The sequence below is a fragment of the Coptis chinensis genome, chromosome 3 (genome assembly GCF_015680905.1).
Source record: "Coptis chinensis isolate HL-2020 chromosome 3, ASM1568090v1, whole genome shotgun sequence".
NCBI classification, from domain to species: domain Eukaryota; kingdom Viridiplantae; phylum Streptophyta; class Magnoliopsida; order Ranunculales; family Ranunculaceae; genus Coptis; species Coptis chinensis.
Window position 1 is genome coordinate 26,933,423 of NC_141458.1, and position 24,772 is coordinate 26,958,194.

At 42.6% G+C, this 24,772-nt stretch overlaps 1 protein-coding gene across 1 annotated transcript; it reads right to left on the reverse strand.

Moving 5' to 3' along the window:
• Positions 1 to 506: 506 nt before the first annotated feature.
• LOC147508920 (uncharacterized) lies at positions 507 to 4,486 on the reverse strand. The gene is made up of 4 exons (XM_086601266.1): positions 4,348 to 4,486; positions 3,630 to 4,263; positions 1,995 to 2,131; positions 507 to 1,029 (listed from the first exon to the last, which is right to left on the reverse strand). The coding sequence occupies exons 2-4, from the start codon at positions 4,244 to 4,246 to the stop codon at positions 689 to 691; spliced, it is 1,095 nt and encodes a 364-aa protein (XP_086457392.1). The 5' UTR covers positions 4,247 to 4,263; positions 4,348 to 4,486; the 3' UTR covers positions 507 to 688.
• Positions 4,487 to 24,772: the final 20,286 nt, after the last annotated feature.

Consider the following 24,772-nt stretch of genomic DNA (forward strand, 5'->3'; position numbering starts at 1 on the left):
TTTGTGAAGAAAAATGATATGGTCCCCGTTCTCCATCTTAACATATGCATGATCGATTAATTCATTTATAAGGGCTCTTTTCTCATTTTCAGAACTGTTGTTGCCCAACTATCTTTCTGATTTTCTATTAAAATTGTTCTCAAGGGTGTACAAAAGTTCCTTTAAATTTTATGAAATTTGAGACTAAGAAGTAGATTTTCCAATGAGAAATCAAACACGTCGACAGCTGCTATCATGAAGGGGAACTTAGAAGTTGAGCCCACCTCACATGGAAGGTGATTTCATGCCCACATTCATGACAGTGATGTCCGACTTCAACCTCAAGTTAAATCATCATTTTTGTAACTGGGACCCACTATACAATTAACCATGAACCATATTCCATGTCTCCACTGTCCACAATGGGTCTACCAAATTATGTTCAGTCCTTTTTAATGAAGCATCTGGCCTGGACATAACCAAAAACCTAGTAAAGTAAAGTCGCAGAAAGAATACACATAAGTACATATATAACACATGCTATACTATAATACTAAGGATGAACAATCTTCTTATAATAAATCTATGGTTGATGATTAATTGACACCATTTAATATGGTAGCTCAGATCACCATCTAACTTGAAATTTAATTGAAAACTTGAACATACTATCTCCTTTATTCTGCATGAAATGTATCACAGGAGACTACTAGAGCAAGTCAGCTTCAAACATGGACTGATGGCTTTCATTAGAGCTAGAAAAGAAGAGATTATGATAAGGTGCACCAGTGTTATCTCGATGAAACAAGTCAGTTGACTGTTGGTTGTTGTAGATGAATGGTCGCTGATGTTGTTGCTGCTGCTGATGGTGATGATGGTCACCACCCAAAGATAAATCAGGACCATTAATGAAGTGGGTTCCTGATGATGAACTTTTTGCACTCGAAGAAGTTGAGATTGTCAATGGGAAAGTGGTAGTTGATGAAGAAAGAGACGTATCTTTATGTTCTGATCTTGATATTGAAGTTGATGGACCCACCGGTGGATATGCTGTTGTTTGGGAAGAAAAATAAGTGATACAAAGGAGAAAAGAAAATATATATCGAACAAATGTTCCACAGCATTTCACTTTTGACCGGCCCAAAATTTTAATCTTGCGATACAAAATTCTCATTTTTTTTACCTTCTTAAATCTTCGAATTTTGTTGATTTATCATTTACACTTATGACAATTAATTGATTTATGAAGGATGATCAAATACATATGCAATTCCAACGTTTATAATGCGACTCGTAACTTGGTACTTATTATTATTTTATTTTTTTTGGTAATCACTAGTAACTTGGTAGTATTATATATAGTTCCTATATATTTATAGAATCCAGATTACATACTTGCGTACGAGAGAAATTGTTCATTGTCATCTGCTTTACCAATTAATATGTTGAGGGCCCTGATTGAACGCCATTGTTTATTGGGTGTTGAATATCCCATGACATGGCCCTAGTCTCATACATAGAAGCAAAGGAGATTTTTTCACTCGAGCTCATGAAGTTTTAGGAACTAGGCATTTAGTGAGTTGCACACAGGCCATTGAGTAAAAGACACATTTTCTTTTGGGAATTCATAAGTTTTTTGAACATTTTATTAGCTAAAGGTGCAGACGTGTAGTAACTAGTAATTAACCTCTGTGCAACTCACTGCCTCGATGGGCCGCCACTATTTTGTGGTGTCTAAGAAATATTAGAGAAAAATCATAATGTTGCTTAGTAACGAGAATATGATGACTGACACTGATTTTATAGACTAAATAAGTAAAAAGAACAGAAAACCTCAAGTTGACTTTTCTAGTCTCTACAAAATATCATTTGAAATATTTTGCCAATTGTATTGATCAAGAAGGGTAACGATCACATGCGAAATCCATAAGTTTTAGATGTTGTCGCACTACAGGTGGTAAGAAAAACAGTAAAAAGGACTAAGTGTGGATGTGATGGTGGTCAGTTTGTAGTACCGTTTTCAGTAGTACTCGTTGCAGTTCCTATGTCACTTGATTGACCGAGTTGAGGCTTTCTCCTGCGTCGATTGTGATCAGCCAATCGTTTTCTGCAGCTCCTCTTGGCCTGATCAAACTCTGCCAACACATGAAACCTGTCCATACAAAAAAGAGAGGAGATGAAAATTACCCATGTTACAGAATCGGTTAAAATAAAATGTACGTACCTGTTAACTTTAACTTTTAATGGCAGTAGAGGTTAATATATATAATAACATAATATATATATATATATATATATATATATATATATATATATATATATATATATATGTCACAAAATAGCATAACACACAGGGAGACACTAACTCTATTGTACTCAAGATGGTTTTTTCAAAAGCCTCCAGTGAGGAGCGGGGTTCGGCACCCCTACCATAAAAATATTGAGGGGGCATCCCATCTTCTGTTGTGAAGTGACATCTTTTCAAGTTATGAAAAATGATTCCGTGTCAAAGTACCGACTTAAATCATCAACCAGAGAAAAATGAATGAGGTTAATTCTGTTGCAAAACAATAAAGGAATGAGAACCCAAGGTACACTTTCAATTCAATTACACAAGAAACCAATTTAGCTTACATGCGTTTTTGTGTTTCCAAATTGATCAATAAATGAATGATAGAGTACCTTGAAATGAAAACAAACAACTGAATAGAGGTACCTGGATCCCAAAAAGAATAAAAATCCATCTCAAACTCTTCTTTCAAGGTGTTTTGCACTTTCAATTATCTGGACAATGTTGTTTACTTTTGTAGATAAGTATATTTGATCATTTTTTTTTGGTAAAGAGCGTATTTGATCATGTTGTGGCATATATTGTCCAAGAAAAATGTAATCATGAAAGGGGAAAAAAATATTAAGACATCCAATTACTAGACAAAAGGGTAAACAGTCTAGTACCTCTCCTCCAAGAAACAAAATTTGCCAATGCCAAAAAAGTCTCCATTAAATCACATAAACACCTAAAATAATATGGATAGCGGTTTTGCCGAAGAAACTAATTCGAATTACAATACATCTAGCATTTGAGTATTACACATATCAGAAAAGAAAATATCTAAAATAACTAGCTAGCTAGGTGTCCAGGTGACTAGGTCTGTGAAATTGTAAATGTTGATCATACAAAAGATCCTGATAGAATTGGCCGGCAAGAAATTTAATTCGAGAAAGTGGAAGTCCATTACATGTAAATAAATAATGAATTGAATTTTAAGAAAACCATGAACATAATTAGGGTTTTGTATATACACATCATGTGAAGACCTAATTTGAAGAAAGAAAAAGAAAAAGCCACTTCTATTAGTTCTATTTCTATATAACAAATTTCGAAGTATTTCAAAACAGAAAGAAAATGAGTTCTCTGGAATCTTGTTTGTAGCACAGTAGCACTACATTGCACTCACTTGTCTAACAATGAACCAAGTAACCAACAACAACAAAGAGAAGAGAAAGTACACATAAATGCCAAATGAGACAAAAAGAAACACAAGATGGAACCGGTTTCAGTTTTCAAAGGAATTTATCTACTTGCCTTGTACTCTGGAAGAGAAGAATCAAGAAAGCAAGAGATCGAATTAACAAATGTTTAGTTTTACCTGCTGCATTGTTGACAGAAACGTTGTTCTAGTCCACCAGCTACAACTTTAGTAGCTTTAGAGTGAAATTCACACACCTTATGCCTTCTATGATAGTGTTTAGCATTTGATAGATCAAGCTTACAACCTTCAGCTTGGCATCTTGGTACTTGACTTGCTTGATAAAACCCTCTAGGCCTTCTAAAAAGCCGGTCGATAAGTGCAGTTTCTCTAGACGAAAAGTAAGTCCTATGGCCTAGATTCAACCCAATTCGCCCACCGCCACTGCCATTGTAATAGTTGTTCCCATCCATCGGGTAGTCCTCGCCTTCTTTTTTCATGAAATCGACCGATGGGTACTCCTCGGAAAATTGGGATGTAGGGATGAAGTTGAGATTTCCATTGAAAGATGAAGATGGTAAAGAAGTGAGATGATTACAATCAAAAATGTTGGTTGAGTTGCTGATGAAAGGGTTGCTCCCATTGTTAGTAGTACTAGTCATGTTGGTGTTATAAGGGCTGGTCTCCCATTCCCACAACTGCTTGAAATTGTTGCTTTGTAACCCAACAACTGATGATGCCATAGCAGGGTTGTTGTTGTTGTTGCTGTTCCAATTCTCACAAGGAATATTATTCATCTTCTCTCCATCCAATGCTACAAAAACTCACAAAAATAGAGAGAAATGATAGGTATTTACTAATAAGAAAGAAGAGCCGAGAAAGGAAGTTTGTTTTCTACCTTTATGTGAGCAAGGCTTTTGTTCTTCCTTTAGTACAATAATAGTGTTGAAACAATCAAACACAGAGAAGAGTATCCTACTTCCTTTTCTACACTCAGTCTATTTTTTTAGAGAGTGTTACAAAATTTTCACTCAAAAAACTACTGTAAATAGTTGTATGGTGAAATCAATGTACAGCCGGAATTTTCTATTCTCAGCAGATCATGTAGTACTGTCTCCATCAAAGGGAGCTTCGTGTAAGCTCAGTTTTGAGGAGATAGACTGTTGAAACTTTAAGAACTCATTTGATAGGGCTATAGGCCTTACAGGCTTGAAGCTTAGGTGGAATTGGTTCAGTAAAGCATGTGATTTGGTCTTTACTAAGGGAGCCTATTGGTTATCTTTATCTGTTCACTGACTTTTTTCCCTTTCTTTTGTACAATTTTATTTACTTAGCTTCCTTGTTCCATACTACCCTTTTGATGGTTAGGGCCATTAATACAAAAAATAATCCATATTGTTGGTTATAATTGCTGATATTTTTGGGATCTTTAATTTCAGTATGATCATTCGTTCAATCGTTCTTATGAAAATGTGTTGTTGAAATGTTGAATATAATTTGGTAAGTATATATTGATCAGTTTATGGGTAGATGAGAAACCAATACATGAACCAAATTCAGGATTTTAGGACATGAAGAGTTGAAGACCCAAATTGGAAGTCAATCACTCAATTGTACTATTTCAGTCCTAAGTACGAACATGTTTTGACTTTTGACCCATGGTTCGGTTGGGCATTCAACTACTAATTGTCCTTGATTCCTCAATCCTATACAAAATCCTAACTATCAATGCCATGTTTGTTTTACCAAAAAGCTGGATATCAAAATCAGTCATGAACTAAAATTTCCGCTAACTGAATCAGCTGTTATGAAATTCAAGAAGTTGAGGAACACGAACCAAACATAGATTTGGACATGCACACCACTATTCACGAAGAAACAGAAAAAACCCAGTGTGTACGCTTCGCACCTCGGAAACAGTCAAGCTGAATGTGGATTATGGGCATACCACGAAGAAGTGAACACATTCTAGGTGTGAATTGTTATGGGGAGAGAGGACTGTGGTCTATTAGTGTGAAAAGTGAATTTGTATAACCTTTGAACATGAACAAAAACAACGTTGTTTGCAAGAAAACAGAAACAATCTGGAAAGGACAAATTTTAAATAAAATCAGCATTGGAGAAATATCAACTTAAATGTCAAACAAGTTTTAGGTCTAATTCGATATCATTTGGTCAGTGAGGGATGAAAATTAAAGCATTTCATTCAGTAAACTAATACAATTATTTAAATAAAGGGTTACTAGTAGTTGACTCCCAGGACTATGAGATTAACTTCTTTCCATCAACTGATCAAAGTATAGTTAGATGCCATAGAAGTATAGAACTAGTTACAGTCTTATAGATGGTTATAATTAGGTAGCAAAACCCAGAGTTGATGCACTAATGTTTGGCTATATTTGAACGAACCTACATGCCCAAGATTTACAGTACTTTATGTATCTTCAACCATGATTACACGTACTTTTATTGGAACAGTTTGTCAATATAAGTTTAACTGAACTGGCCGGATTAAAATGATGAGAAAACTCCGAGCTCCATTCCAAATCTTTACTGCCTGTGTTGAGTTGATTTTAGGCCTCACAACTTTCTAACAAGGGTCTCGTGATAAGGTTCTAACACCATTGACAGTAATGGGTTTTGTCTGCACTGAGACGAGAGTGACACAATTGCCACTTCCTATGAAGGGTATATCTCGGAAGTGGCTAACGTCGGAGGGGAAAGTCCAAATGGTAGGAGGAAGCCATAGATGTTTCCCACAATTCCCACATAAAGTTCTTTGGTTGTTTTGGTACTGTCCATTTTAATTGGTCCTATCATTGGCCAAGACATTGTACTCTAACAAGAGTGAGTACGTAGTACAGGGGCTACAGTGACACGGCTCACAAATTCAAAAATAAGACACTAGCGAATTCGAATGATGGTGGAAAAAAGATTAATAGAACTTAGTAAATTTAGTTTGGTCGACTACTCGACTTGGTGATTCCAAAATTACGATAAACATCAGATTTGTCTGTTGCAAGTAAAAGTTGTGAAACGATAGTTGAACAATTGAGTAGACGCAAAGGTTGAGATGTAATCATAGTTGAAGATTTCGTTTTTTTTGGGTTCCAAAAACCGGAATTCCGGGCGAAATCCAATATATTCCGATAAGATTTCGAAATCTAATTATTTCGACCCTATATTGATATTTCGATACCGTTTCATTTTTTTTTTCAAAACCCGACATATCTACGGAATTCCGAGATTCCATTTGAAATAGTGAACACTGGATGTAATTTGGCTAAGAAAATTCCTACAAACTTTGTCGAAATTACATAATTGGACTAGAAAAGACAAGCCACATTTACTGGAATCATCAATAAGGTCTAGTTACTCGGAAAATAATTAAATAATCCTAATCGTCGCCTTCTTATCGCAAAAAAAATTGATCAGCTTTTGCAAATATCCTTTTTCTTGACGATATATGACTTTAGCATATTTACATGTGATCAGAACTGACTCTTGATGCTCTGAGATCACTTGCTATGACGCTTTTGTGATAATTATTTCAACATTGCTTATTTACTTCCGAACATTACATGTATCATATATGGCAAATGAATGGACTGCATTCTTCACTTCTGAAAATGAATATATGCATTATATTTCTCATCATCCTTGTCCGATGCTGGATTTGAAATGTGTGACAATGTTTCTTTCTTCTATCTATACGCTTTATTTGTTTCAGATTCATATTTGTAGATAAGATTTTTCTTTCTTATATTGATGTCGTTTCAAACTTTCAAATGTGTTGAATAAACTTCAGTCCTCGACCAGACTATGGAGTGTGATTTATATACGGAACCAGAAATAACCAATATTTGTACATCACTATTCGAATGTTAGAGGGGGTGTGCGGGAAGTTGGGCTTTCATGTAGTGTAGAGATGTACACAATATCGTAAGCCCGTCGCCCGGCCCGAACTTTGTAATGTCTTAAACTCAAAAGTCTCAAGGCATCACATCAACTTTAACAAAACCAAACAAATTATTGTACTTCAACTACAAAACATAGTCGTCCTTTGCAAAGTTACTCAGAAAACTACCTAGCTGGATGTGTGCCTCACACGAGACACGTTGCATTCATTGTGTGGAAGCTTTTAAGAGCATTTCCAATGCTAACAGTAATTTCAACTGTGGATTTGGTGTATGCACGACTTCTGTTTTTTTTTTTTTTTATCAACAATTGAAATCATAGCACAACTTCCTATGAAACTTTGAAGATATTTATTCGTTTGATTAGATAAAGATGCAAATTTTTATTTCAATACATAATAGTTGTTGGCCTGTTGCCTTAGAATGGTTGGCCTGTCGTTTTTTAAGTTTTTTTTTTTCCTAAACAGTGAGCAAGATTTTGTATTAAAATGAGAAAGAAATTACACGGAGATGTACAAGGGAAATTAGGAAGACCTGAGACATCACTTCCCACTCTAGTGTGCAAATCTAAGGTAATTCAGACTAGGGACCTCCCACTTGGACAACCACATGGGCTTGCCTTCATATACAAAGGTCATTGTAAAAGCGTGACTCAGCTTTTTTTTACAAATACGGTTGGATGGGAACTGGAAAGGGCTATTATTGGGACCGAGTTCGGCTTAGGAGTGAACTGCCTACGTATCTTGCTATCGATTCGGGAGGGAGAGAAGAATCAGGTTTGGCGTAGTTCATAGGAGGGGTATTTATAGATGTTGAGAGTGAATCCTCGCCCACCACGTGTAAAGTGTATCACAAATGAGGGGTCTCGATTAAGGAAGCGTGCAAGTACTGTTTTTATAAGTCTGCTGTGATGATGTGGATTATTAGTCTGGACGAGTAGCTTGCGGCAGTGGTCAGTAGCTGGTGGCAGTGATTTGTACATGTGCATCTCTGTTCATGATTGCTTCTAGAAGATAAGCTGAGTCACGTTATAGCCTAGTTCGCGTGCTGGCGCGAACTGTTCTGGAACGTTCTTTTATCTTGGGGACGCGATCTGATTCTACAGGTCGGTGAGGTATTTCCATCATGTTGAGTACGCGCCTGATATTCTTGAAGGAGGATATCACTCCTTTACACAACCCCCTCTTAGTAAGGCGTGCTGGTCATGGAAGCGGCTTGCTGAGAGAAAATGGTAGCGCGTGCAGAGCATGTTTAGAGTTGGAAATACCTGACGAGCTAAGGAGAACGACTTGTGCTATCCTGTGAGTTGGTGGGCACGGATGTTTGACACATGTTCGTCACGTGAGAGGATCTGAGCAGTTGCAGGGACAACGTGCCGCCCCATTATTTCGGGATTTGAAAAGACAGGATAGCTTGTTGGAAGTCGTGTGCAGTTAGGGCTAGAGTGTAATCATGGTGCCTTGGAAACTGGAGGGGCGGTTGTTCAAAGATTACGCTTGCGATTTTTGAAACATCACTTTGCTGCTTCGCCTTGTAGAAAATAAGTCAGTACCGCAACAAACTTCAGGTTAGTTTTCTGCCATTGTTGAACTCCTACTTCCTGCTTCTTGCTTCGTGCTTAATCTTTGCTCTAGAGTTGTTAGGACGTTTGCTTATTTATTAGCGGCTAGAATCGTTAGGGTGAGAGAGAGATGTCTGACTCAGATGATACGCGATCTGATGAGGTTCGTGAAGTTTCTCTTGGTTGGGCTGATGAGGAGGAAGAGAAAGATGATTCGGTGTGTGGGGTGAGTGAAATTTTGGTGATGAAGATGAAGCGGTTGAGGGATTTTGGAAGTGGGGAAGATGAGGCTCGATCGCGATCCGTGGGTCTTTGAAGTGAGCACTTTAGGTCGTTTTGTGGGTCGGCGTCAAAATGGTCGCCGCTAAGGCTGTGGACGGAACACGCTTTGAGGGCGTTCCCCTATTTAAGGAAAAAATATGGGATAACCGTAAGCGGTCCAGAGATCCATGAGCCCGAACAGCACGCTCTGGTTTTTAGCAATATGTATACCCCCCCTAACTATGGGGTTATCGTCTGTGAGGGGCAGCTGAGGGCGCATATGACGATCCCGTTCTCTAAGCTGGTTTGTGAGTTCTTGAACCGCTATGGCAAAGCGCCTGTTCAATTTGTGGGTAACACGTGGCGGTTGTTCAAGGTGTTCGACCTGCTGAACGCCAGTGGTGAATACCGTATAGAGGTCGCTGATATTATTGAGCATTACTCTCTAAAGTGATCTCGGTCGCTTAACTTTAGCTTGCAAACCCGAGCTAAGCTGTCGAGCGTTCTGGATGATGTGAGTAACGAGTCTTGGGATAAAAGACCGTTTCTGCTTGTGGGAAACTACTGCGCGAGCGGGTCCAGTATGGAAACTAAAATATGCGACTTTACTGGTGGGTACCGATACGCTCTTTGAGAATATTGACCTTACGTTAACTGAGTTGTATTGATATTGCTGTTTTGTTGTCTTTGCAGATATCCCCCTAGAAAAGGAGACGAGCCGAAAGGTGATTGAGAAGTTTGCTAGGTTGACTTGAGCTGAGAAGCAGGCGAAGCTTCCAGAAGTCGCACATTTCTTTAAAGAATGGGGCGGACCTGCGATTAGGGAGAAGAGGGAGGGGCAAAAGAGCAGGGCGCGGGGTAAGGTGAGCGGGAGAACGTCGAAGAAGCATGTGATGGAAAAACGTCGGAGTGATCTGGTGACTAGGGAAGATAAGAACCGTGCTCGATCGCCGGGGTGAAGCGAAGCCGACCCGGAGGTGTAAGTGTGTCTGGGTCGAGGAGTTAAGGTGGTCAAGAGGACTTCGCCTTCGATTTGGAGGACTCTCTCGTTTGAAATCCACGAACCTTGCTTGTCGCGAGGAAGGGTAACGACCCGAGTCTCGACCTTCCAAGGTTCGCGAGGGTATTTGAGACCATTTGGGGGTGGTGAAGAGCTTAACCGGGGAAGGGCGGGTCGTAGCTCGAGAGCGAGACCTATGCCCGACTTCAGCGTCCTGGGTGAGGACACCCCGGAGGTCGCTCCGACCAGGGTTGTTGGAGATGCTTCTGGCAAGATGAAGGGGAAGGTTGGTATGAGAGAGACTGGTAAGGGGCACTCTAGTCTTTGGGAAAAGACGAGTGGAGCTAAACCGGATGTATATAGATGAAGTGACCGGGAAGAAGCGCTATGTGAGGAGGTCTGACTGCAAGCTACAAGTCCGCACCCATAGCGCTTGTTTGCTGGAGAGTATGACGCTGGACGGTGATAGGAAAGACCTGGATGTGATGGAGCCGAGTCAAATCGAGGGGATGGATAAGGCGATGTGCACGGTGAGTAACTTTTGCGTTCAAACTTGGCGTGTTATTGTGCTAAATCTTTGTTATTTGATGCTAACGTGATATGTTCAGGCGAAGTTATCCTGTGATGATCGCCGGGTATCGAAGTTTGAAGACGGCCTTTCGATTCATTTATTGAACCGAGAAGACGGAGGTCGAGTCGGTGAGGACGCTTTGAATCCGCGAAGCCGCGGCAACATCCGAGAAGGAAGAACTGGACGCTTTGAAGCCCCAACTTACTGCCTTGATGCTGGAGAAGACATCTACAGTGAATGAGTCGATCGGGCTGAAGCATGAGGTGGAGGCATTGAAGGGCCAGCTAGTCGCAGCGAAAACCTATGTTGAACGATATAAGACTTCCACATTGCAAGCAAAAGAGGCCTATCTCATCATCCGTGCTGAGGTGGAGGAACTGGAGAAGAAATTTGACGACCTGCAGGAGAGTGGGAGCGAAGAGCTTCGGGAGAATGTTGGGGCAGGCCACTCGAAGATGCTAGCATTGTTCCTGCAGTCGTGCTTCCCCCTATTACTGGTGTGGTGAGTGATCAGCTTTAGGGTTCTGGCGAGCTAAATGTGGCAGCTACCGAGGCAGTTGTGGCATCTACTGGTGATCCGAGCTCTGCCCCAGTGTTGAATGTCGTTCTTGCAGAAAACTTTGATGATGTCGTTTGAAAAAGTTGTCGGTGTTTGTGGTTGTAATTGGCCTTTGGCCGTAAACAATAGAGCTGGTTTCCTGGGTGGACCTGGGCAGCTTGTTTTTCTTCTTTGCCAGTGATCATGATAACTAGTGGCTAACTGTGCTGGATTTCCTGAGTATTCTCAGCAGCTCGGTTAGTCTGCGAACTGAGGCTTCCCTGATGTCGTCAGTTCGCTCCTTTTTGTGAATATAAAACATGTTGCTTTGCTTTATATACGTAGTATTGTGTATGATATGAATGTTTGCACTCTGTAAGTATGGGTATGCTGTTGCGACTTGTCGTACGGAGGGTATGGTGTCGATGACCTGTGACTTTGCTGGTCTGTTGTACTTGCTATTCGATTTAAATGGTGTAGGTCGCACATGTCTTGAGGACGCAAGGGGTGTTCTTTACTTTGGATCTGCTTGAGCTACAGCGCGTGCGTGACACGTGTAAGAATATGGGTGGGCGAGAGTCTTGACATGATGGCTGCTAGGTGGCGTGCCGTTTTGGCGTCTCGAATGCCTTTGCTCTTCTTCTTGCTGCCGCAGCTTTTCTCTCGCCTGTGTTGTGCGTTTACTTCGTTGGTTTACTTAGGTACGTTTGTCTTCTCTGTTTAACTGTCTCTCTCTATTGTTTTGTTGAAAGGGAACCTGAGGCTTGTTTATTTAACCTGCGTCCTGCGTAGGTTTCTTTATGGCCAGATGCCGCAAATATGTCAGGGGAGAGGGGAGTTTGAGAGAGAGCTCCCCTCTGATAATGGAGGAAATAGAGTTCCATCCGCACGTTCATGGAGATCGTGGCAAAAGAAAAGTTGTAGCGTTAGGGGCGAAGAGCCACAAGCGACCCAGGAGTTCAGGTCGCGTGACGGGTGGCATTGTCTTCAAGTCGCCTCAGCAAGCTAATGACACTGGTCGGCCTGCTGAGGGAGCTAACGACCTAGGGCAAGGCCATCACGTCACTGGTGATAGTTCGCTTCTTCGCATCGAGGATGTGGGGAGCAAATTCTACTATATGGGGAGAACGGGGAAGAAGCGTGCGGTGAAACGCTTTGACTGCAGCTTCCACTCGGCGCCCATAGCGACCAGTCTGCTGAAGGGGATCGTGCTGGACGGCGACAAAGCTGAGGTTGAGGATGAAGATATGGATATGCTACTGGGCACCATGGACATGGCTACTTGTTTGGTGAGTGTTTACTTGCTAGGCTTGTCACTCTGTTTCGTAAGGGATCGTAACCTTGAACTTGTCCTTGTAGTTTCGGCGGGTAACGACAAAACGTAAGAAGGCGTTAAAAAGACGCCGATATCGATGTCAACTCCCGAGTCAAGCTGGGATGTCTGCGAGCTGCGTGGGGAGTTGACAAGACGAAGCTGGACGTGATGACAGATAAGTACCGTGCGGCTGCGGATGAGAACGCTAAGCTTGTTGCAGCAATGACTGATCTGTAAGGAAAGTTAGCGGAAGTCACCGAGTACGCCAAGCAATGTCAGGGGGTCGTCCGCAAAGCTCAAGATGCGTATACCACGGCATGTGCTCAGTATGCCGAACTGGATGAGAAATATTTCCAGTTACAGAAGGCACAAGGGGACCGTGGTATGCGGGTATCGCGGCGTTGTCTTTGAGATCGGCAAAGGCACCCTTCCGATCGACCGGTCTTTAAGAAGATAAACATGTTGTGGTTGCTCCTTGATGGTGATTTCTCATCTTGTTTTTGAAAAAAGTTTAAGTTGGATAACTGCTTTGTGTGTTCTCCTCTCTATGAGATTTTTAAACAATAGAGCTATGTTTTCAGGCTTGCCTGAACAGCTCGCCTTAGTTGATACTGAGAACTGGTTTCCACGGAAGTGGCAGTTCGTTAATTTTGCTCCCATTGTTCAAAGAACCGATCTAGATTTTCTGGGTAGACCCAGCAGATCGGTGGATTGGAACTGGTTTCCTGGCCTTGGCCGGGCAGTTCGATTGGTGACTGTATATGTAATGCCATGTTTTGCTTGCCTGCTTGTAGTTATTATTTTGTGTATGGCGCTTGGGGTACGCCTCTGAGATTTAGTTTAAGAAAGCTTTATGCTTGTGAATTATTGCTCAGGAGAGCAACCTCCCTAAGCTGATCTTAGAGGTATAGGTCCCCAACTAATGAGAATTAGGGAGGCCGTGAGCCGGTAAGTTCCCCGAGCGTTCATTGGGAAGAGCGTGCATTTAGCCTCGAAGACGTCATCGCATCGAGGCGTTCTCTCACGAAGTTGATCCTAGGAGTGTAGGTCCTCAACTTAGCGAGATTTGGAGAGGTTATGAGCCTGTAAGCTCCTGAGAGCGTTCTGCTTGGGAAAAGCGTACTTAGCCTCTGAAGGCGTATTGCTCACTAAGAGCGTTCTCACGAAGTTGATCCTAGGAGTATAGGTCCTCAACTTAGCGAGATTTGGAGAGGCTATGAGCCTGTAAGCTCCTGAGAGCGTGATGCTCGTGAAGAGTGTATTTGACCTCTGAAGGCGTATTGCTCGCTGAGAGCGTTTGTAGCCCCTGAGGGCGTTCTGCTCACTGAGAGCGTTCTCACGAAGTTGATCCTAGGAGTATAGGTCCTCAACTTGGCGAGAGTTGGAGAGGCTATGAGCCTGTAAGCTCCCTGAGAGCGTTCTGCACGCGAAGAGCGTTTTAAGCCGCTGGAGGCGTATGGCTCGCTGAGAGCGTTTGTAGCCCCTGAGGGTGTTCTGCTCACTGAGAGCGTTCTGTCGGAGTTGATCCTAGAAGTATAGGTCCTCAACTGAGCAAAGTTTGGAGAGGCTATGAGCATGTAAGCTCCTGAGAGCGTTTTGCTCACGAATAGCGTATTAAGCCGTTGGAGGTGTATGGCTCGCTGAGAGCGTTTGTAGCCCCTGAGGACGTTCTGCTCACTGAGAGCATTCTCTCGGAGTTAATCCTAGAAGTATTTGAATAGAGTGGTTGACATTACGAATGTAACTAAACTATCTGAATTATCGAAGATTAAGAACATGACTGTGTACGAGACTGAATTTTTATTGATAAAATCTCTTTAACAAGTAAGTGTTCCAAGGTCGTGGAAGTGCTTTCCCTTCTTGTGTCTTGATCTAGTAGGCCCCATTGCCAACAACTCGGTCCACTATGTACGATCCTTCCCATGTTGCGGCTAGTTTAAAGTCATCTTGCGTCTTTTTCAGAACTAGATCACCAAGCTGGAAGGATCTAGGATGTACTCGTTTGTTGTAGGACCTCTTTAGAATCTGTTTATATGATGCCACTCTGATAGCTGCAAAGTCGCGGTACTCCTCCAACAAATCAACCTCTCGGGCTAGGACCGAGTCATTATGTCCTGACTCGACAAGCTCGGATCTAGTTGTTGTGATTGTCAGTTCGGTGGGAATAACAGCTTCGGTGCCATAACATAAGGAGAATGGTGATTCGCCTGTGTTGGAGCGAGCTGTGGTGCGATGAGCCCATAGAATGTTCTCTAGCTGGTTTGGCCATTGGCTCTTGTTCTTTTCAATCTTTTCTTTAAGTTTTCTAATATGGCCTTATTGCTGGCCTCTGCTTGACCATTGCTTTGAGCGTACTGTGGAGTGGAGAATGCGTGAACTATCTTCCACTTGGCCAAAAATTCTTTGACCGTTTTGCCTTTGAACTGGGAACCATTGTCCATCACCAAGGTGTGTGGCAGACCAAATCTGGTGACAATGTGAGTCCAAATGAAATTTCTAACATATGATTCCTTGACATGTGCCAAAGGAACTGCTTCGATCCACTTAGTGAAGTAATCGGTTGCAGCTAAAACGAAGCGGAACCCGGTGCTTTTCTGTGGGATGAATGGTCCCATGATGTCCATGCCCCACATGTGGAATGGCCAGGGACTTGCAATGTTGATCAATTCGCGAGCGGGTTGGATGATGTTGTGGCCAAAGGTTTGGCATTTGATGCATTTGAGCACATATATTTTGGCGTTGATCTGCATGCGAGGCCAAAAGTATCCTTGAGAGATCGCTTTGTGGGCCAAAGAACGACCTCCAACATGATTGCCGCATTCTCCTTCATGAATCTCAGCAAAAATCAATTGACCTTGAGTTGGACTTATGCATCTCAAGTGAGGTCCTCCAGCAGATTTTCGAAACAACTTGTTATTTAGAACACAATAGTGACGTGCTTGATATGGTATATGTCTGGCTTTGCTCTATTCTGCCGGGAGTATGCCTTTTTGAATGTACTCTATGATGGGTTGCATCCATGTTTAGCTCATCTGATCCTCAGAGAGTGGGCATAGGTCGCTGACTTCTAAGACGTGCTCTACTTGGTAGGCAGGTCGGTCAACTACTTCAATGAGGAGTTGTCTTGGGGCGCAGCTCGGTGTTTGAGTAGCCAAGTAGGCTAAACTGTCTGCGTGGCGGTTCTCGTCACGCAAAAAGTGGTGCATGGTGGCCCTTTTGAAAGATAGAAGTAACTGATTAACAACTTTAAGGTATTTAGAAAGGTTACCTTCGTGGGTAGTGTACTCTTTAGCAATCTGGCGAACGACCAATTACGAGTCACTAAAGACTTGAAGTTCTCATACACCCAGCTGTAGCACCATTCTAAGCCCCATAATTACTGCCTCGTACTCCGCTTCATTGTTGGAGGTCGCAAAGTCGATGCGAACTGATTTCTCCATTACTTCTCCGGCGGGCGATACTATTACGATGTCAACACCACTTCCGCCGGGGTTGTTGGAACCATCTACAAAGAGGGACCAAACAGTCTTGTCGCTGTGCTTAGGGGGTAGGATGTCTGTCTCTAGCTCCCAATGTAGATCGTCCACAGGGAAGTCGGCAAGGAAATCAGCCACGACTTGTCCCTTCTGCGAGGTGCGTGGGACGAACTCGATGTGATGTTCGCTGAGCTCTTCGGCCCAAACCGCCATGCGAGTTGTCTTGTTTTCCTTGTGGAGTATCTTCTTCAACGGGAGGTCGGTAAGTACTTTGATTGGGTGTGCCTGGAAATATGGTCTGAATTTCCTTGCAGAGTATAACAGTGCTAAAATTGCTCTTTCGATGTAAGAGTAGTTCTTTTCGGCTGGAGTTAGTGTCTTACTCATAAAGTAGATTGGTTTTTCTGAGTTGTTGTCTTCCTTGAATAGAACCGAACTAATAGCGAAGTCTGATATTGCTAGATACAGCCCCAGCATTTCGCCGTCTGTTGGTTTGGCTAAGACGGGAGGTGTTGTGAGATACTCTTTGAGAGTGGAGAAGGCCTGGTGACATTGATCATTCCATGAGAACTACTTGCCTTTTTTGAGGAGTTGCAAGAACGGTCGGCACTTGTCTGATGCCCTGGATATGAATCGGTTGAGTGCAGCAACCATGCCTGATAGCTTATGTATCTGCTTCTTTGTCTGCGGGTCGGGCATATCCAAGAACGCACGAATTTGATCTGGGTTAGCTTCGATCCCACGCAGTGAGACCTGATAGCCCAGAAATTTGTCGGAGGACGCTCCAAAAAGGCATTTTTCTGGGTTCAGCTTCATGCGAGTTCGGCGTAACCTGGAGAACGCTTGCTCGAGGTGAGTGAGGTGGTCACCTGCTTTTTTGCTCTTGACGACCATGTCATCAATATATACTTCCATGGTGTCTCCTAACATGTCTTGGAACATGTCAGTTACCATTCGTTGATACGTCGCTCCAGCGTTCTTGAGGCCGAATGGGAGAACGTTGTAGCAATAAACCCCCTGTTCGGTAATGTAGGATGTTTTCTCTTGGCCTTCCTCAGCAAGTGGTATTTGGTTGTACCCACTATAAGCATCCATGAAGGATAGGAGCTCGTGGCCGCAGGTCTGGTCCACAAGTCGGTCAATCCTTGGTAACAGGAAGCTGTCAACGCGGAGGCGTACCGTGCCATTCTTTTTTGGAACCGCCACTATGTTAGCGATCCAATCTGGGTAGTCGACCTTTCGGATGAACCCGACTTGCTTGAGTTTATCAACCTCATCGTTGATTGCTTTTTGGAACCGTAGTGATAGTCTCCTAGGTCGCTGTCGAACTGGTTTGGCACTAGGGTTGACATTCAACTTATGGCAGGCAACGCTAGGATCTATACCTGGCACGTCAATATACGACCAACCGAAAATATCTTTATTCATGGACAAAAAGTTTACAAGCTGGGCTTTGAGTGTGGGGTTGAGGTTAGCCCCTATATAGACGAACTTAGGGTTGTCTTCCGTTCCTAGATTCACTCGCTGCCTCTCTTCAGCTGGTGCCATAGCTTGTGTTGGGAGAGCGTCCTCTAGGGGTTGAGCTCTGTGGATGCGTTGTTGGTCTGATGAGTGATTGGAGTTGTTGTAGGAGTTGGAGCATTTTCTGTGGTTATGACCACAGAATCTGGGATGACTTCTTTGGTTATGACAACGAAATTTGGATTATCTTTGCGAAGGTCGTTTTGGCGGTAGGGGATCCGGTGGGGCGACCTCGTGGTCCGAGCAGAGGTGGAATAATCGGTTACGGGAGCGATCTCTGGTGTCTTGACGAGTGAGTGAGTGGCTGCCTTGGCGACTTTCGGAGTCTGTTCAGATGGATAGGCCTTCTTGTTGGAGCCTCCAGCGCTCTGAGTTGGTGCGTTGCCTCTGACTTCGGCGACCAGGTCTTTGGCCATAGTGTAGCTGGTGGGCTCATCTTTTATGTTGATTGGGGCCTCAGCGATCTTGTTTGCTGAGAGGATTTGATTACAGTGATAGGCTTCGAGCTGGTTGCTACGAAGCTCCATCATGCCCCTGGGGCCTGAAAAATGAAGGACTTGATGCAATGTAGACGGTACGGCCTACATTTGATGAATCCAACGCCGTCCTAGGATGGCATTGTAGGATGACTTAATGTCCAAGACACTGAAACGCGTGTTGAAGTTGACTTTATCCTCTCTTGATCCCACTGAAACTGGGAGTATAATGTCACCGATTGGGTCGGCTCTGGAGCCATTGAACCCATAAAGAGGAGCGATAGGATCTATGAAGACTGACTTGGGTAGGTTCATCTCCTGAATTGTGTGGTAGAACAAAATGTCGCATGAGCTGCCAGGGTCTATCAGGACGCGCTTAACTATCCAGTCGCTGATCCTGACGTGGACGACAAGTGCATCGTTGTGAAGGAGGCAGAACTTGGTGAGGTCAGCCTCTGTGAAGGTGATATCCCCTGAATGGCGACCCGAATGTCGTGGGGCGTGTGCTGTTTGTGAAGAAAAATGATAGACTTCTTGAAGAGCACCGACACGCCTTCATTTCTCTCTGGAAGAAGTAACAAAATCATCTGGGAAAGTGATCATATGGATGGTTCTGCCGTTGTCACGATCTGACGAGTGTGGGCGGCGATCATACTAGGAACGGTCGACATGGAATCCTCTATTGCGGGAGAGAGCTTGGATGTTTTGGCGTTCCTTGTGGGGTGGAGATCTGCTACGCACTCTGCGGGCCATAAGCTTGTGGCGCAAGTCGCCGTCAGCAATGTTGGTGTACTGTTTTATCTGTCCGGCTTCAATGAGATCTTAGAGATAATGTTTGAGCCCCCAGCAAGCGTCGGTCTCGTGACATTTTGCTTTGTGGAATGCGCATAAAAGGCATGTCAGTCGGTCTCTGGGTTGCCGTGACGCCAAATTTGGGAAGTATAAGGCTCGCTTGATCTTTCCAAGATGTAGCCGGGAGGCGTGTCGGGGTGAACTCTTTGTTGTTATCCAAGCGGTTGCCTGATTTGGGTGCTTGCGACCTGCTGGACCGTTTTTTGGCAGGTGGAGTGTCGTCAGAGATTGCCGCGACTTCTTGGTCGTCTAATAGACCATGGTGTCGCAAACCTTCTTGCTACTTAATATATTTGTCGAACCCGAGGAGCATCTGACTCGGCGGGTTTCGACGCGATCTCATCAGTGACACGGGAGAGGTCCGTATTTACGACCCGGCATTGCATCGAGAATGCTAGTGTGGCAAAAGACCCTCTTTGAGGCCACTCTCCATGCATAACAGTTCGGCTTTGAACCGACCTAGGAACTGGCGAATGGTTTCATTCTCTCCAAATGATAACTAGAAGAGTGAATCCATATCTGTTTTTTTACGTCTTTTGTGCACGTACTGGCTGGCAAACAGATCAGTGAGCTGCTCGAAAGTTTTGATCAAATCTGACTCGAGTGAAAAGAACCAATCAAGTGGGCCATCTTTGAGGCTGGCGGGAAAGAGCCGACAGTGAAGATGGTCAAACTCCGGGGAGCTGTAAAGGGCCAGGCTTTGAATGTAGCGGACTACATGTTGGCCGGGGCATATGCTGCCATTGTACATTGGGAAACGTGGCTGGGCAAAATCCTGAGGAAAGGGTTTACTGAGTACCTCTGTGGTAAACGGGGAGGCGCGGTATGTCTTGAGCATTTTCTGGACGATCCGGGCGCGTCAGGTAATCGCGGCTCGTCGATCCGTTGCGACAGCTCATTAATCTGTTGATTAACTTCGTTGATGCCATTCTCAGCGACGTTACCAGCTGGCTGTTGTTGAGCGTCAACTTGTGCACGAAAAACAGCATTTTCTTGCCTGAGCAAGGAAATGCTCTCGTTGGTTAAGCCTAACTGGTTTGCGAGGCCTTGAACTTGAGCTTCGAGGCTTGCCATGCTTCGTGGGCTTGAGATATTTGGTTTTTGGTGTTTGGTTCTTTTGGTTTGTATGAAGATTATGTCTCAAGTAATCGAGACCACAGACGGCGCCAATGTAAAGGCGTGATTCAGCTTTCCTTTACAAATACGGTTGGATGGGAACTGGAAAGGGCTATTATTGGGACCGAGTTCGGCTTAGGAGTGAACTGCCTACGTATATTGCTCTCGATTCAGGAGGGAGAGAAGAATCAGGTCTGGCGTAGTTCATAGGAGGGGTATTTATAGATGTTGAGAGTGAATCATCGTCCACCACGTGTAAAGTGTATCAGAAATGAGGGGTCTCGATTAAGGAGGCGTGCGAGTACTGTCTTTATAGGTCTGCTGTGATGATGTGGATTATTAGTCTGGGTGAGTAGCTTGCGGTAGTGGTCAGTAGCTGGTGGCAGTGATTTGTACATGTGCATCTCTGTTCATGATTGCTTCTAGAAGATAAGTTGAGTCATGTTATAGCCTAGTTCGCGTGCTGGCGCGAACTGTTCTGGAACGTTCTCTTATCTTGGGGACGCGATCTGATTCTACAGGTCGGTGAGGTATTTCCATCATTGATAAGAGCCCAAAACTGTAGTTTTAACCCCTTAACCATCATACTTTTAGACCAATTATGTGAGTAATAATTAAGAGTTAATACTGATTACGTGTTTTTTATGCATTTCAGGCTTCAAAGTCCATGATGTGCAGAAATGTGCCACTTTAGCGAGATAAAGGAGCAAAGGTCGGTTGCTAAGGAGTTCCGTGATTAAAGGTCAAGATTCAAGAAGACAAAGCCTTTGTAAGCCCGGTCAAAAGCTGAAAAGTCGACGCGGGCAGAAACAGCACACAAAGTCAGCAGAACTTCCGAAGGCCGTATCTTTGGACTCAGACCTCGGAATTGGGTCTACCTTACGTCAAAACGACCGGATCGGAAAGAGCTTTCTAATGGTTTAAGCCTTAACCCAATCAGAGGAGTAGAAGTAGACGAAACGTTTGTCAAAGCCAACTCCAGCTGAAGAGGCCTTTTTGGACTGAAAGAATTGGGTTTTGGGCCTGATTCTCTGGCCCAAAACATAGCTCCAAGCCCATGCACGATTTTGGATCTGAAACATATAAAAACAAAGAAAAGCTTAGTTCTTAAGTTATCTAGTTATATTTTAGAAAACTAGTTCCTTGTAATGGTAGCTAGGGTTAGATTAGAATAGCTTCTAGATCTAGTTTTAATGGATTTTAATTAAGTTTAGTTCATTTCATTTCTTGTTTTAGATTCAACCTTTAAAAGTATTGTTATTCATTGATTAGATAAATAAAATAGTCTATTATTATTCAATTCGTTTCTATCATTACATTTATAGATCTAGTTTAAATTCTTGTTGATATCATTTCTTAATCAATAATTAGATTTTAATTATTGTTTAATTTAGATTAGTAAATTTCAATTCTTTATAGTATGTTTAGTTTTAACTTAATCGGAAATGATTGCATAATGATTCTCGGCTAAACCTCCATTAGAGGGGGTTGAGAAGCCTTGATGAAAGCTTGATTCGTGTTAATGTTGAATAGTCGTAATTTTCTTTCCACTCTAGAAATGATTAGTTCACCATGAGAATGGGTGTAATCGTTCACATGCTAGTTATGAATTGGTAGAAATGCCATGTGTAATTAGGGATTAGGAATAACCAGATTGTTCTGCGAAGCAGTTCAATTCGGATTACGACGATTCGTCGTTAGTGGATTAAGTTGAGCTAAGGTGGAATCAATCCCCCTCTAACTCCTTATCATAGAATCGACGTAGTATTCCCATAGCTATTTAAATAGTCAACTAGTTGCATCTTGTGGGTAATTGCATCGTAGTCTAGTTATCATTTCGTAAATCTCTCATTAGACTTAGAGTAGAGTAATTAGACTAGAAAACACAGCATGCGGAAGGACTAGGAGTGGAACGAAGTTCCTACTCCACTATATCTGTTCAATAGATCGAGAGTAGAACAATCTTTGATAAATTTAGGCACGTAAAATAAGTTTTAGTTTACTTACGTTTTGAGTTTTATCGTTCATTTCGTAGGTAAACTTTATCTTTTTATGTTTATCAAATGGCGCCGCTGCCATCTTAGTTACCTTTAGCATTGTTTTCTTACTATAATTAGTCATTTTTAAGTCCCATTAAACCCACCCACCCTTGTTCGATTCTAGCGGTCTTTTTCAAGCATTAAACTTCCAAAAAAAAAAAATTAATTGAGCGCACTCGCGCTTCAAAGGAGCGACCGCTCGCTTAAAGTTACTAGAAGCCGAGCGACCGCACTCAAACACTGTAACTTCGAAGTTTACATCGAGCTTTTCGCGCTTCAAAGTGAGCGCGCCACGAAATGAATTTTGCCCTCGATTTCCACAGTTTGATTCGAACTTCGATTTTTCAAGTTTTTCGATGTTCTAACTTGTTATATACACTGAACACGCCGTAAACAAGACGCTATTCATAAAGCGAAGCAAGGATGTAATCAGGTATTCCTTTCTTCCACACCTCGCGATCTCTCGTTAGAGGTTTATACTAGTATATCAGATTGTTTGGAGTGTTGTCGTGTTTAGCTAAGTTTGGTCTTAGCCTTGTATGAGATTAAAGGTCCGGTCGAACAAAACACCGAGCGTAATTACACGACAACGCCAACAAACAAGTCTATCTAGTATACCACCCACTACACCTCTAGCTACTATTTCACACACACCACCGATATAATGCGAAGAAGAGAGACTCTCTCTAACTTCTACAAATCCTTGAGCGATAGCCCTAAATCTTGCATCGTTCTAGCGTAGACCCTGGGGGATTTCCGAATCCCCAAATATTTTAATTTGTTACCCGTTTTTCATGGTTTAGACCATGAAAAACCTTATCGACATACGCATAGGATCTAACAAGTCCTAACAACATTCCACCATCCTACGGTTGGTGCGGAACAAATTAAACCGGGGTATTCCCTTTCACCTTAGCCGATAAGGCGTCTTGGTTAAGCGCCCAAAGCCTAATTCTGTGGACTCGTGGGCTAAACTTGTTCAGCTGTTTATGGAACATTTTACCCACCCCTAAAGACGGATGAGATGCTTTCCAAGATTCATTTCTTTTCGACAAAATCCTCATGAATCATTTTCGTGAGGCTTGAAATCGTTTCACCGATCTCCTTATAGAGTGTCCACATCATAACCTAGCGAAGACACGTTAGTTCGTTGCCTTTTCAAAGGACTTCTACACCACCATAAAGAAGTCCTTGACATAATGAATGGGGGTAGTTTCTTAAGTAAAGGAGCCCCGGAGGCTTATAAATTTTAGAGGATCAAACTAAGCTTTAAATAACAGGGGGGGTAGTGACGATATCCACCGCCCGCTAGTTCTTCTAATACAGTAAAGGCGCTGGTATGTTTGAAATTAAACACGATCCCGAGTTTAAAACTCTAATCGAATCACTCACTAAAAAGGTAGAGGCCATTTCTGTTCAACAAAAGCCTATCCCCGTCATGAATGTAAATTCAAATCCATGTAGTTTCTATTGGAGTCCTGAGCATCTCGACTCCCACTGTCCTATAGCCTATGAACAGGCTTGTACAATTAATAGTGAACCTAACGCCCCTTGGAGACAAAATCCCAACTTCGGTTGGAGAAATAACCAACACGTCACACCTCCAGGGTACAATAATCAATATGTTAGGCCAACGCACAGTTATAACCAAACTCCACCACGAAAAGGACAGGGTCAGGGTAATTATAATAATTATAACAACCAAGTGCAACCTCGACAAGGTCAAGCACAAGGTCAAGGTAGTTATAATAATTATAATGCTAATAGAGGTATTGTTTCGGTAAATAATAACTATCAAAATCCGCCCATAAATAATTCACGCGAGATAGTTCCAGTCACACCACCAGTGACTACTACACCTACACAACCGGATCGTCTTGACACCTTCATACAAGTGAGCCAAAAACTTTTCCAAACCATGGCTCAATCTAACCAACGCCTTCTTCTAATCCGTTAATAATTTAAGCCAACGGTTGGCCCAAGATAAAGCCCAACCCAAAGGTGTGTTTCCAGGTCACGCAATACCTAATCCTAAAACAACAAACACAGCCTTTGAGGTAACCGATAATACTAGTAATGAATATGAAAATGTAGGTGAGCTAAATGCCATCACCACTCTCCGTTCTGGCAGAGTGGTGGATAACAAAGTAACTATGCCTATAGTTACCCTACCAGTAGCCCCTACACCTGCTATTTTACTAGATACTAAAATAGAAACTGAAGAGCCTACCACTGTAGAGGTACCAATTACAACACAACCTAAGAAACAGAAAGCCAAGGTTAAACATCCAGGTGATACATATGCTAAATATAGAGAGAAACCACCGTTTCCACAAAAATTAGCCATGTTAACTAGGGATACAAATTATGAGGAGATTAGGGACGTTTTCAAGAATCTAACTATAAACCTTCCCTTCCTCGAAGCTATTAAAAAGCTATCACACCATGCTAAGTTTCTTAAGGAGTTGTGTACTACTAGGCGTAAGACCAATATACCAAAAGATGCCTTTTAACGTAACAATTCCCAACTCTATCCGAACATAATGGAATTGTTAAGTACAAGGACCCTGGTCGTCCTACTGTACAATGCACCTTAGGAGATTCCTATACGACGACAGCGTTATTAGACCTGGGGGCTAGTGTTAACTTACTCCCATTTTATTTGTATAGACAAATAGGT

Coding starts and splice junctions, on each gene's coding strand:
- LOC147508920 (XM_086601266.1), bottom strand. CDS start 4,246: ATGAATAATATTCCTTGTGAGAATTGGAACAGCAACAACAACAACAAC. Junction 2,132..3,629: donor TTCTGTCAACAATGCAGCAG/GTAAAACTAAAC, acceptor TTGTATGGACAG/GTTTCATGTGTTGGCAGAGT. Junction 1,030..1,994: donor AACGAGTACTACTGAAAACG/GTACTACAAACT, acceptor CCCAAACAACAG/CATATCCACCGGTGGGTCCA.